We start from the raw sequence: 15465 nt of genomic DNA on the forward strand, positions 1-15465 counted from the left end.
CATTACAGATGCAGAGAAGCATTGAAATTATTGGAACATTCTGAGGGAGTAAAACTGTAGGTGACAATAACTGCTTAAACCATCCAGCTCCTATATTTCTTGGAAATTCATTTGGCTTTTTCTTCTGCTCAGCAGGCATTTATAATATATGAAGCACTCATTTTAAACTTTATATACACGGGCTTACATTATCAAACTCATGACTGTTGACCAAATAAATTAATGCCTAAACTGGGCAATCAGCATAAATAGGATGATATATCCCACTCATGTATCCTTAGACTAGTTGATCTTTTATTCCTATTTTCTCTAGAAAGTGAATGTAGGGTGTCATTTAGGTTAAACCAACAAACAAAGAAAAAAATAATAATATTATCTTGACAGTTAATGAAACTGAAGTGTTGGATTTTGGATGTCTAGATTATAAGATATGCAGACAAATAATTGTATAGATAATACTGTCATGTAGAATAAGGACTGAAATGCACAATATTTATTTAAAATATTAAAAAATCCATTTTTAATATTGCTTTTAATAGTCAGGAGTGTTGTCTAGTAATAATCAAAATGTCCAACCACTTTAAAAATTAAATGCCTCTGTTCTCTAATTGTCTTATATACTGTAAATGTCTCAGAAGCTAAATAAATATGTTGGCAGGAAAATTAATTTCTGTCTATGTGTTACTAAATAGAAACTGTAACTAACATCTATTTGGTCTGAATGCTGTCCTGGGGATGTTCGTTGGCCATGAAGTTGTAAGTATAAAGTTTAGAAATGAATAGCTTTTGAAAACTAAACTCTTCGTCCGATTGCCATGAAAAAATTAAGAAGAGTCTATTCTTTTTTATGGGGAGTAAGAGATTACAACAGAGATACACGAAAGAATTTGTGCTTGTTTTGTAGCAGGCTTTCCCTTGTGTTTCCTATTTCTTCCAAAATTTGTGGAGCAGATTTAGCAAATGCTCAGGGAGCTGGAAGGAGGAAGGATAATCTATTTTGTTGCCAGATTTTGTCCTACCAGTAGAATGACATAATTAGATGAAGCTTTTTTACTACCTTTTGTGCAAAAATCACTTGTTTTGATATGAATGCAGGATCACTTCTATTATGCAACTGTTCTTTAAGGATCCCAAAGGAGCTCTTTATTTTGCAATATTTGTCTGTTTATCCAATCATTTCTTTCTCTTTTTCTTTTTTGTATCCTGTAGGCTGCAAACCTATCCCTGTAAAGTATCTGCAGTGGAGGGACATAGAGTCCATTGTGGCTGTGGTCTTCTCTTGCCTGGGCATCCTCGTCACCATGTTTGTTACCCTTATCTTTGCACTGTACAGGGATACCCCCGTCGTGAAATCCTCTAGCCGGGAGCTGTGCTACATAATACTTGCGGGGATCTTCCTTGGTTATATATGCCCTTTCACCCTCATTGCTAAGCCCACTGTCACTTCATGCTACCTCCAGCGTCTCCTGGTGGGTCTTTCGGCTGCCATGTGCTACTCTGCCCTTGTAACAAAAACCAACCGCATTGCACGCATTCTGGCAGGGAGCAAGAAAAAAATTTGCACCCGCAAACCACGCTTCATGAGTGCTTGGGCCCAAGTAGTCATTGCCTCCATTTTGATCAGTGTACAGCTGACATTGGTGATTACACTGATCATCATGGAGCCCCCTTTCCCCATCCTTTCCTATCCCAGTATCAAGGAAGTCTTTCTGATCTGCAACACCAGCAACTTAGGTGTGGTTGCCCCAGTGGGTTACAATGGACTTCTCATCATGAGTTGCACTTACTATGCTTTCAAAACTCGCAACGTGCCGGCCAATTTCAATGAAGCCAAGTATATTGCGTTCACTATGTACACAACGTGCATCATCTGGCTTGCCTTTGTACCTATATACTTTGGGAGCAACTACAAGATCATTACAACTTGCTTTGCCGTGAGCCTGAGTGTGACAGTTGCCTTGGGGTGCATGTTCACTCCCAAGATGTATATCATCATTGCAAAGCCTGAAAGGAATGTCCGCAGTGCCTTCACCACTTCAGACGTGGTGCGTATGCATGTCGGGGATGGCAAGACACCTTGTAGGTCCAACACTTTCCTCAGCATATTCCGGAGAAAGAAGCCAGGCACTGGAAACCCAAAGTAAGTACTTTGACAATGCATCTATACTCTTATAGATGCATTAAAAATAATATTTGCATTAAAGAAGCTAAGCAAGGCAAAATCTGAAATAGGGATCTGGTCTTCCTCTTTGTTACTTTGAAACTGCAACCAGTCTAATATTCTGACATGTTCTTATCATCTCCAGTCTTATAAACCTTCCTGATTTCCTTTCTTTTTTGTTTTCTGCTCCCTAACAATGTTCACATAAAATAATCGGACAGCGTAGTGAACTATCAACAAATCTTGGAAAGGTTGTTTTTACATCTACAATAATGTTTCATTCGGTGCAAATAAGCCACACAATTATGAATTTACTAACCCTTAAATATTAGGCTTCTCACAGAGACAGCTGAAAATCTCAGCTCTCCAGATGCTCAGCCTTTATTCGGTGTGACGTACTCAATAGAAAACTCACATGCATCATGCAACAAGATTAGTTTCTTTATTGCAGACAAGAAATAAATGTTATACTGTACATAAAGAAAATTTGCTCTCTCAGGTTTTTCAATTCTAAGCCTGCTCCTGCTTCTCTGAATCAACAGATACTGGATTGCTGTCTTAGTCGCTTAGTCTTGAGAGACAATTGTCCTGAATTGACTTCATTTCTTACATTATGAGCCTTACTAATGAATTGAGATTCTATTATGCTCAGTTGTTGACTAAGACTGAATTGAACAGTCTTAATCTTCTAAGAGTCCTTTTGTCTCAATAAGCTTTTTTCATACTCCAATATATGACAGGTAAGTCACCTGGAAAGGTTCTTAAAGCCATTTCAAATTCAATATTTTTCTGACTCTTGTTCTGCTTAACAAAAATACCCATGGCGAAAGTTATGCTCACGCAAACTACCCTGCAAATCTGCCAGAGTTGTTGGAAAGTTGTGCACGGAACACCACTTTAACCAACAGATTGACAAATATTGTATTTTGGCAGTTTTCAGCTGACTGGAACTTTTCCCTAGAAATAATAGGCCTCACATTGTTTATGAATTATAGTGCAAGACTCTCAAAGAAAAATCTCCTTGAACTTCATGTGAATTCGGCAGAAACTTGTGATTCATTCATTCCATCATTTTTTCACTGCCTGATGAAAAATCTCAGAAATTTTTTTTATTCATGCAGTCTCCATTGAAAGAAGAAATTAATAGAGGCTTTTCTATGGTTTTCCCTTTATTTAAACAGAAGAGAGGAATGTTGTGGGATGATAATTATATGCACAAGTAGGGCAATTAGATGAATTTCTTACCTTATAAAACAAAGTTTACACATACACTTCTATATAATATGGAGATGATATCTGAGATCATTAGTATCTTTATCATCATCCAACTAATTTAGTTTAATATTCATACTTGACTAATTTCATAGGATTCTACACAGTGTTATTTCTAGATTGGTATTATTAGACAAAAGTGGTTCATCCTAAAATAGAAACTAATGGTAAGCTAAGCTATTTTTCATTATCATTTTGGATTAAATTTAGTTGATGCTTGATATTTACCGAAGCTTAAGAATTTGAAGGGCTCAATTCAGGAACTTCTAGAAATGTTGTAATTGCCATAGATCTTCTCAGGATAACAATTACGCAATTATGCAAGATATGCAATTACCAATTCTGAATGATTAGCAGGATAAAAAGAAGTGCCCTGAAATAGTAATCCACATAAACTTTTAAAATTTATTTAGTTTCTTTTACAATAGTGGTGCAGAAGAATCATTAGAACCCTGAGTTTGGGAAGATTACATGTACAGGGAATAGATAAATGTTATGCTTAATTGTTTTTTTGTCTTTCGTAGCAGGAAATTCAGTTCTATCTGTTATGAGGAATATAATATTTCTGACAGGGTTTTAAAACCATTTTTGTTCTTTTCAAAAACTAATATAAAATGTTAAAATAATTACTTTGATAATTTTATAATTTTTATCTTTTTTTATTTATTAACTTTTAAAAACAAAGGAACAGTTGAAATGTCCAAAGAATAAATATTGCCGAATTAGAGACAGGAGAATAGATAATGGACAATATTGAAATTTTATATCTATATACAATATTTAAAATCTTTGCTGATTTAATAATCAGCAATGAGTTCCTGATCATTTCCCTTTGAAGGAAACATCATAAGCTCAGCTGAAAATTTAGTGCAGAAAAAAAAATGAAAGTAGAGAAAGAACTGGAAGAATTGAAAACCATTCCTCTGGGATTTTTTATTTTTTTTTTTTTTTTGGTACCTAATATCTCTCAAAATGCATTAAAATACTGTTTGAATTTGCATGCAACTTTTGAACTTTGAGGAAAAAATATTTATAACTGTTGGCTTTGTGTGAAAATACATATAAAAATAAACATTTTGGAGAGATTTATTTTTAAAAAATCAGATTATTGCAGAAACAGACAGAATGTATTAATGAACTATCATGGCGAGGGGATGCTAACAGAATTAGTCAAGAGAGCCTTCAAAAAGGATTTTATTATAAAAACATACCTTAAAATAAAGATTTTGTTATAATTCCTTATCCCTTCCTTTCAATACAACATGGACATGACCCAGAAATAGGCTATTTAACTATAAGAGCTGCTAGAGAACAAAAATGGAACCAGATATGAAAGAATGAGGCAATTTTACAGACTCAAGTATTGTAAAAAAACAAAATACTACCTCTTCTCAGCTGAAAAAAAAATCTAATCTTTATCCATAGCAGAAATTCAAAATAGTTATATTAAATGAATGTTTGCATTTGTAAATGTTCAGATGATCTTCTGTCTGAATTAAAGTACCTAGTTTACATATAATGTTAAGCCATAATATGGTTTGGGATTTGGGGGCTCAGTGTAATTTAGCATTATTTGGAACCAGGGACTCTAGGAAGTAAAACGTGATTTAAAAATTCTGGCTTAGGTGTTGTCTGAATTCACCCAGTATGAAATGCCAAACTGCCCACTGTGTCATTCTGTTGCAACATAGACACAGCTGCATTCTAATTGGTATCCAGCTCTAGTTTAACCTGGAGTTCTTCTATTTCAGGGGTGTCAAATTCACGTCATCACGGTAGTGTCACATGACGTATCAGGACTTTTTTCCCCTTTGCTAAACCAGGCATGGGTGTGGCCAGCACATGACACATCCAGCCCTGTTCGATTAGCTCAAATATATTGCCCTATAAGAAAGGGCAAAATAGTTTAGGAGTAGCCTTGCCTTGTAGTAAAATATATATTACCAGTACATTAGCTTTATGCAACTTTGACACTTCTCTTTGTAAATGTGAAACTGTGGGCATTGTCCAGGAATTTATATTATTCTGGGCTTTCAGATTCTGTCTGAATATTTCATTATACAAGGGAGAAGGCTGGATGTTTACTCTTTTATCTTCTATAATCATCCACCTGCCCTGACTTCTCTCTCTCTCTAATCTCTTCTGGCCCCTCCATTCCAATCCATTAGTCCAAGTTTTTCTTCTGTATCCCAATCAGTAGCAAAACTCATGCCTATTAAATCTAGCCATGTCTTTCTGTCCATGTCAGACTTCCAGAAGAGCAAGGCCGAGACCAAGCCAATACCGCCTCCAAGTTCCCCATCAAAGAAGCAGTCATTATTATCACAGTGAAGCAGGGGTGGGTTCCACTTACCTTTACTACCGGTTAGCAGCGGGATCGCGCATGCGCAGATCACCCATGATGACATCGTAGTGGGTGGGTGGAGCCTCCCACTAGTTTAATACCGGTTCTATAGAACCAGACCGAACCAGGAGCAACCCACCACTGCAGGGAAGGAAGGGACCTCTCTGCTCTGCCCTATTCATTCTTTTGCATTGGCCTGCAAATTTAACAGCACAAGATGGCAATGGAGCTTCCCCACAGCCTTGCTTACTGATTTTCTCTGAATTTAATAATGTCAAAATAGGACAGAATACATTAAAATTTTCCAGGAGAAAGAAACACAACTTCATTTTCATAACAGCGTCTAGAGCAGCATTCTCCAGCCTAATATAGTCCAGATGTGTAAGATTACAAATCCATTGTTCTGTCTGAGATGAAAGAAATTTTTGGCTAATACATCTCCAAGTTGCAAAGACTGGTGGTGGGAAGATGGGACGGAGGGTGGGTTTGCTCTTAGATTATTTTTCTTTTCATTGCATAATTTGTTGCTTGACTCTTCACCAAAGCAGGATTTTAAAAGAGTCTCTACTAACCTTTTCAAACATTTTTTTAATAATAGCAAAAGGTATTACATGAGGAAAAATATTTATCTTTTTTCTAAATATTTATCTGCAGTATGTACATAATGTGTAAATAATCTCTGTATGAGTTATGCATTATAAGAACACATTTTTTAAATATTTGACAATAGTCCAATATCTCAAAGCTAGCATTAGAAAGTTTCTAAGAAAATCTTTTTCTTAAAACATTTTTAATATTTTAAATTTGCCTTTGATTTTTTTTCTGCTCAGACTTTAGAATCTAATATTAAATTATACCCTCTACATGGATGAATAAATGAATGAATATTGTATGAAAAAAAATAAAAACACTGCCATGACCATATAGAATAGTTGCAAGCCTAAACCTTAACCCAAGCTTGTTTAAAGAAGCAAAAGATGCTGCAGTGGAAATGCACATGTTATTATGCTGCATAATCATTAACATGCTGATGGGTGTCCAGGAAAACAACATTAACTTTAAAGTACTGTCTCGGCAAGCCAAATAGCTGTAAATATGAAGTCCTTGATGCTCTCTGATTGTTTGCTTGAGGATGTTTCATTACCCAACTAGTTAACTATCTAGTAGCACTACATATTTGCAGGAGGAGGCTTTTGCGGGTTTTTTAGTTATTGTCCGTCATTTGGAGTTGGGAGACAATATAAAACTTAAAGCAAATAAGAACTATGGCAGGGGTGTCAAACAGGCGGCCTGTGATTCACACACAGGCCACACCCACCCCAGCTCCGCAAAAGGAAAAATGTCCCAATATGTCACGTGACGGCAACATGACACTGCGAGTTTGACACTCATGAACGACGGTATAAGTCTCGTGAATGGGAAGAAGGGGAGCTTAGAATATGATTTAGAAGTCAGCAGTGTTCTGAAACCCATTGTCCAATCACTTCTTCTGTACAGTTGTATTGGGGATATTTTCTCCATAACAATCCTCCCCCCATAACAACCAAAATTCAGACAGGACCAAGGTGTCCATAGTTTAACTCTGAGCTACCTATTCTCTTCTATTGGAGATATAGATGCATTTGTGAAGATAACCACAGAGATCAACCATCATATATAACTCAACCATCATCTGTAACAAAGAGACAAGATTTACTTTACCTGCAGTAAACCAGTTCTGAATTATGTTTATCTAGCTTAGTTCCTAGAGAGAGAGAAAATCCTTTAACTACCTTGTTGTCAGTTGATATCCAATACTTAATATTAATTTATTGTCATGTCCAGCTGTTGCGTCTTTTGAAAAATAAATAGTGCTCAAATAATCACTCAGGAACAACAAGAAGAAGAAATTCTTCTGGAGGTGCTCTTCTAAGAAACCAACTCCATTGGAATTTCCTTTCCTTCTGCTCAACAGTCATTCCATTGGGCTTTGGCAGAAGGAGATGATGGCTTTAATAACAGTAAAAATGAACTTTCAAATGTTTTTGTTCGATTTCTCCTTTCTAGCTTTTTTATTCTTTTCAATTCAATGGAATGTTGGAAAGGAACAATGTAAAGGGATTTAAGATATTTTCTGTCCAGCCATCTATCAGCAGAATAACTTTCCAAGAACAGACAGAATGGGACCAGATTTAATGTAGGAGAAAAAGTCAGTAAAAGTAGCCAGATTGGAAATCGATCCAGATCTGGGGCGGGGGCAAGGGGATTTGCTATGGAGAAAATATCCCCAATACAACACTATGGAGAATGTGTTTTGGACAATGGTTCAAAACTCTGCTGAATCTATGATTCTCAGCTCCCCTTCTTCCCATTCACGAGACTTATAGTTCTTACAGGCTTTTAAGTTTTATATTGTCTTCTAACAAATGATGTACAATAATTAAAAAAAGACCCCTCCTGCAAAAAGTCAAAGAACTAAACAAACATACAAATAACTGTTCCCACAGATAGCAATATGCTTCACCAAGATCGCATCACCACTACAGTCAGTATGAAAAAAAAAATGAACAGGAAATAGGTCTATGTATGCTTCATGTCTGAAAAAAAATTGTGATGTATTAAGAATTGTTTCAACTCCTAACCCTGTGATGGCAAACCTATGCACGTGTGCCACAGATGGCACACGGAGCCATATCTGTGGGCATGCTAGTGTTGCCCTAGCTCAGCTCCAGTGCACATGCACATGCTGGCCAGCTGATTTTCAGGCATTCTGGGCCCACCAGCGTTTCTGGCCTCTGGAGGGCCTCCTGGGGGTGGGGAAGTCCATTTTCACCCTCCCCAGGTTCCAAGAAAGCCTCTGGAGCCTGGGGAGGGCAAAAAACGGGCCTACCAGGCCCACCGGGCCATCACATGCCAAAAGCAGGGGGAGCATGGGGGGTCACGTGTGCATGTAGGAGGCGCATTGAATTAGGGTGTGGGTGCGCGCAACCCCCCTGCGCTGCCCCCGCTTTTGGCATGCAACAGCAAAAAGGTTACTCATCACTGTCCTAACCTGTTGGAAACTTGAAAATGATCAGATTCCCTTAACAAATAGCAAATACATGCTTGGTTTGTCAGAAAACACTTCTTTCAAATCATTTTGGACTCATAAGTAAGCCTGTCCCTCCACATCCTTTTATAAAAAAGGATTAACAAGTATTATTTCAAACTAGAAATGCACTTTGGAAAAAATGCACATTGTCCACAAACCCCTTATAATCTGTAAGGATATGAGTTCCTTACTTTAATTTGTCCATTTATCTTTTATCTCTTCTCTCAAAATGCCATGAGATTTAAAAATAAAAAATTAAGAGGTTATAAATGTTTACAATGATATAAGTTTATTACAATAAAACATAAAATCTGATTGAAATTGGATGAGTCTGAAACATTAAACTTATTTTACAGACTGGCAATATCCATTAATTACTTCAAACAACAATTCATTTTTCCTATTTTCATTAATACGTCTTTTGAGGCCAAATGAAAAGGCTATTTGGAGAGTAAACTTAATTAATTTAGTTGAAAATAAATTCCACTGAAATTGATTGGATTTACTTCCTAATGATTGTCTCTGATTATATTACAAACATTGAGGAGTTAATAAAGATTAAAGGAAAATATAGTCTTTTTATAGGGAAATAATACAAAGCAGGCTGAATATAGGATGCTGAGGGAGAGGAAGAAGGAAAGTCATTCATGCTATTTATGAAATGAATTTTCCTTGGAAATACACATTGGTGTTTTTTTAAAAACAATAACAATAAAGTAAGGCTTTATAAACTTTTCTTTTTAAATTCTTATTTCAATATGTGACTATGCTTAATAACTTCACTGAAAAGTCCCAAGATTCTCACTATGTTAAAAAAAATCATCACATAAAGAATTTCTAAATTTGTATTTAGAAGGATTGGAAAATCTACAAACTTGTTATTAAGTGATTTGAAAATCACATAGTACAGTATATGCTGAAAAGTGATTGCTTACTCACTTTAATGCCCACCTCAGCAATTAGCACAAGGATCATGCTTCCCCTTTTATGTCTCTATTTATTATAAACTGTTTGCCATTAACTACATCCTTCAATTTTCCATTCTGCGCTGAAACAAAAGCAAAAAGTCCTGTGGACTGCATAACAAGTGATCAAATAATTAAACACCTAAGGAAATGCTCCTGAAGAGAATATTTCACTAAAGCAAGAACAATTCACAAATGCCCTCAAAATTCCTGGGGATAATTTTCTATTTTCTTGAAGTTTTCAAATGAAACAAAAGCACCCATATATACTGTATATATTAGCAACTCTCTTCTTTGTTCATATTGTGGGGGGGGGAGGGGGGACACACGATCCCAGCAAGACTATCTTAAATCTTACCAACATTGCAAAGATCGTTTCATTGTTAACAGAGAAATATATGCATGCAATCTGAATACCAATTAAATGATTAATGTTGTATTTGCATCAATGTTTTCTGTTCTGTTAACATTATTTCCCCTTCATCTTAAATTTAGGTGAGCTGTATTAAATTTTAATGGAGAAGAATGCTAAATTTTGAATGTTTGATTTTCAATGTTCTCTCTCTTGCATATTTTACTCAACAAGAATTAATTACAATGCACTGCCCAAATGTTTGCCTTGGCTCAGAAACCTATGCAAGACACACTGACAGATATTTATTTTATTTTATTGGTTTATCAAATTTAGAGACTGTTCTTCTCACTCACAAAGCAACTCATCGCTCTGTGCCTATCAGTCTGAGGGAGCCCCCCACCCCCATCACCTCACCTACTTCCAATAATCTGTGTAAGGAATATGTTGTCAGAAAAGTCACTAGTTATACATGACATCCATTTGTGAAATTTGGTGACGATCCAAGATCTGGATGAACCTAAGTGAGCAGAAGATGCTTATTCTTCCTCTCTTTGCTCTTTCTCCATTTCTCCATGAAGCCCTTAGATAGACCTGGGTTCTATCTGGTCATGTTCCTTAGTACCTGGTAAGTCTGCTACCCCAGTTTATCTTTTAATTTTATAAACATATTCTAATTTCCAGAGTTGGGCTTCAAAAATCCAGATGACCATAGTGTCAGCAACAGTTTCTGTAAACTCTTGGCTCTTGGTCATTGGATGTTTGGAGCCCAGATTTGATAGTCCTGTTTTAAAGAAAATAAGCCTAACTAGGTGGCTCAGCGGCTAAGACACTGACCTTGTCGATCAAAAAGGTCAGCAGTTCGGTGGTTCAAATCCCTGCGTGAGCAGGGGGTTGGACTAGGTGACCTCCAAGGTCCCTTCCAACTCTGTTACTGTTAAGTTGGCTTGCTACATACAAAGCACCATCATCATGGTCCAATGGGAGACCACCAGGGAAGACAATGTATGTAAGCTAGACTGAGAATTTTTTTTAAAAAAATCAGGAAGACGGAAATGGAAGATCTCTTCTATTATAATGCCTAGAGAGGATCTGAATCTGTCCATGAAGTCACCGGAAATCTTCCTTGACTTGAAGGTGATTTTATCTTTACCTTGCTAAAGAAGAATCAATAAGGCTTCTGCAAATGTAAACATTTTGTTTGAGAATGTCATCAACCCCATAGATAGATGGATAGTCCTTGTATGTGAAGGGTTTCAAAAAGCCAAAAATCAGAGACAATGCTCTGTTTTGAGCTACTAAAGGATAGGAACAAGGATAAATGAACAGTTCTGACAGCGGGAGATATAAAACGTGACATTATCTAACCAACATAAAAGGTCTGGAATTACAGTTGAACAGTTAGCAAGTCAAGCTGGCGAGAACACAAGATGTTTTGTTTTTCAGCAGAGAGAGGAGTGGAGTGATTTTGATGACTCAAAAGGATCCCTTCAAAATTGGTGAAGGGACAACGAAATGGCAAATGCAATTCTGTCTAAATGCAATGCAACACATATTGGGCCAAGAAACACAAACACGTTGATGTGTTCTGAACGAGCTGGCAGTGCCTGACCAGGAAAAGCTACTGTTGCTGTCATAGATCATTCAGTTAAAATGTTAACCTAGGACACGGTGGCTGTTAAAAAGACAAAACATTTCATTTTGTGAATCATTAGGGAAGAGATCAGGACTAACATATCCATTAACAATGATATGATCGCATTTGATGTTTATATTTCCCATGGCATCTGAAAAGTAAATTGTGGGGATAAAAACATGCAGAAAAAGACAATCTCTGCAAATCCTATAACAGGAGTGTCAAACTCGCAGCGTCATGGCGGCATCACGTGACATATCGGGACTTTTTTTTCCCTTTGCTAAACCGGGCGTGGGCGTGGCCAGCATGTGACACATCCGGCCTGCTGGCTGCGAGTTTGATAGTATATCAAACATGGAGTCTTGCTATTTTCCTGTTTGAGTTGGGTAGGTTTCCTTGAAGAGATGGGGAGCAACAGAGAGATGTGAATTTATTCATTGTGTGAGTGAATCTGTGATAATATACCCAGTTGTTAAAACAATTTCCTATAGTATAACTATATATCACAATGTATTATTACTAACAAAGTGTTAATACAGTTTTTCATACTTTAAAAAAAAAAAGTTTGTGCAAGCGGTATATAATGCATTGTTTCCAGGAGAAGCTATATTTGCATTATTTCCAGAAAAAGCTAAATTTTCCTATGAGCCATCAGAACAAATGTTGCATGGGTTCAGTACAACTACTCTGTATGCTTTTTGTTTAACAATTTGGAGGTTGCGGTATTTTAATTCCTCTTCCTTGCTATTTCTTGCCTTATAAAAATAGGTGCCAAGGGGGAGTTTAAAACATGTACCACAGTGAATCACTTGAAATTACTCAGCTGAAACTTTGCAGACTTAATGTCCTTAATATGCTTAGTAATCTGTCCTTAATAAAGCTTCCCTGTATCTGCAGGAACTGTTGTTAAGCTAACTGACCTATAATTTCCTGAATCCCCAGATCCTTTTTAAAAGTTAATGTTCCATTTGTTTGTTTTCAGTCATTGGGTGCAGAGGCCAATCTTAGACAATAAAAATGTGTGGGGTGTTTATTAGAAGGCCAATAACTTTGATATTGAATTCTCCCTTAAATGGTTATATGCTTTTTTTTCTCATTGGTCTTATTTTAGAAAAATAATATCCCTGCACTTTTTATTTTCTTCCTTTCCCTCTGATTTGCATTTTACTTTCAGGTTGTTTGGACTGCAAACAAGTCTGTATTCTCTTTTTTTTCCCCTCCATACTTGAGTAATGTATTTACTTTCCAAAGGGGAAAAAAACATTTATTTTTTGCTCCTCATGGCTTCTTTGGCTCTATTTGTTAACAGTGCACACTTCTCTGAATGTAATTATCTCTCTTGATTGGTTTGGCACCATCTAAAGGCTATTCGTTATTTTACTATTATCTTGACATTTATTCTCATCATTAAAATTATCCCTGAGTGGTACATAACATACAGTGTAACAAATTTAATATATAAAAACCAATAGAGCATCTCTACAATAAATATTACTAATATCAATACAGCATCTAATATCAAGGAGAACAGAGAGATTACTTTGTGCATAGCAAGTGGAGAATATACTGGGGAACAGAAGCAGTATCTTAAAGCATCCTGTTCTGGGTGACTGCCATATCACAGACTGCAGAATATCACATCATCAATAAAATCTCTCTTGGCAACTATAGTAATCCAACAGACTCTAGTCAGGAAAAGATATTTCAGTTCCTGGACTTTTATAAAGGTTTTCGATTCTTAACAACAAAATGTGGAAGGCGATCTGGTAGAAAATATGCACCTTACACAATTTCCTGTGCATGGTACATTGTCCATCTCTTTTCCGCTACATTCTGCATCAGGTCTGTATCAACTTCAAGCACAGATCCAAATAGAGAGCCACACAGCAGTCCAAGAATGAAGTTAATAATCCATGCTTTACTGTGGTAAAAATATTTCTCTTCAAGGCAGGACATAGTTGATGTATCAATTAAAAGAGATAGTACAGTGTATTTTCCTGCTATGAAAATTACATACATTAGTAGTAAATCTAGAGATGCTCCGATTTTTTTTCTTTCTTCTGGGCCTGTAAACTCTCCAAGTTCTATAAACACTCATTAGCATTCAATGTGGAACAATTTGTTGTGATCCAATCCATCAATACTATATGTGCAAGCACTGAGAAGTAGCCAATTTAAATGTATTAGAGAAAAGCCAGATATCGTTTACATGTCAGTGACATCATGCCTCAGATTTCTAATGACTTTCGAATGCCATCACATACATGTTAAATAGCATTTTGGGTGAAGTTCTGTTCAATAACACTCTTAAGAAAGTTCTAACATACAATTATTCAGAGCTAGTCTCTGGGACTGGTTATACAAATTACATAGAATCGTTGCAATATACTTTTTCAATCTCCGGTTTATTGAGATTGGCCAGAAGAATTTTACCAGCAAGTATAAGAAGGTTATATTTCCTTTCTCTATCCCTAGTTCTCTCTCCTATAGAAATAATCTCTAAAAATATATGAGTAATTCTGTCCCTGAAATGGGCCAGCTGAACATAGGCTTTCAAAGGTAATCAATATGTTCCAATAATGTTTGCAATTTAATCGCTGACAATTTCTTGAATATCTTGTCCCCAGAGCTAGAAGCAATAGAAGGTAGGTATTTGTCAAATCCAACTTCAAGTAGACTTTTTTTTTTTAGGTGACTGGCATTACTCTATTATTCAGCAATGAATTAACAGTTCCTTTGGCTCAACTGATCAGTTCTCCGTGGTTAAAACACACTAAGTTTGACAAACATTTGACCACATTTTGAGACTCAATAAATTTAATGAATAGGCTTTATATGGACTTTCTTATATGCTTCAGAACTTATTATATACTACAGAAATTCTCTATGGCACAATTTTCTTCTAACTTAGGAATTAGTGTTCGTTTCAGTGATATAATTGCTTGACAACGGTAATGTGCCACACACCATTTCAAGTTGTATAGAAAACCGTGGCCCGTCTTGTGAGTGGGTAGACAATTGTTCTGAAATGCAAGGCCTCTAGAGGTTTGTAGGAGCTACTAGTGCCAAGTTAGAAAAGGGCTAGGCACCTGGGACTTGCATATGAAAGGATTTGAAAAGTCATATTGGCGGTCTAATGGAGCAGCAAAAAAAAGTATTTGCTTTGAGACAAAGATTTATTTTAAACATGTTGGAAATGTTTGTTTGGAACAGGAGGAATCAATGGAGATTTTGTGTATATGTGTGAGTTTGTCTTGGAAAGGGCAAGAACCCTTTACAGAGAAGCCAAGTCCCATTAGCTTTTGGCTGCAAAAGGACTGATGCGTTAAATCAACAGACAGGACTTGCAACTTTGCCTCTGAATGACCTACAACAGGGGTGGGGAGCGATGGCCCTTTTATGACTTGTGGACTTCAACTCCCAGAATTCCTGAGTCAGCCAAGTTATAAAGGGGCCATCGTTCCTCACCTCTGTTCTATAGCATGGCTGTCAATAAGAGTGGCTGCTTAGTACAGGATCCGTGAACTTGGGCAGGAAAAGAAATGACAGCTTTATTTTCATCTATATTACTAGCTTTCTCATTTTAAACAATTTGATAACTATATTTCGGTAAAATCATTTTCCTTTGCAATGCAGTCTATAGCTTTATATTTGATTTTATGCAC

At 36.4% G+C, this 15465-nt stretch overlaps 1 protein-coding gene across 3 annotated transcripts in view; it reads left to right on the forward strand.

Moving 5' to 3' along the window:
• The window catches only part of GRM1 (glutamate metabotropic receptor 1), a 210265-nt gene that overhangs the window by 180656 nt on the left and 14144 nt on the right, over nt 1-15465 (forward strand). For all 3 annotated transcript variants that reach the window (XM_034418971.3, XM_034418969.3, XM_034418970.3), the window contains exon 8: nt 1210-2140. In XM_034418971.3, coding sequence (XP_034274862.2) covers nt 1210-2140 — 931 coding nt within the window. The remainder of the gene's footprint in view (nt 1-1209; nt 2141-15465) is intronic.

This window comes from Pantherophis guttatus, chromosome 1, assembly GCF_059756535.1.
Source record: "Pantherophis guttatus breed Tessera chromosome 1, ASM5975653v1, whole genome shotgun sequence".
Lineage (NCBI taxonomy): Eukaryota > Metazoa > Chordata > Lepidosauria > Squamata > Colubridae > Pantherophis > Pantherophis guttatus.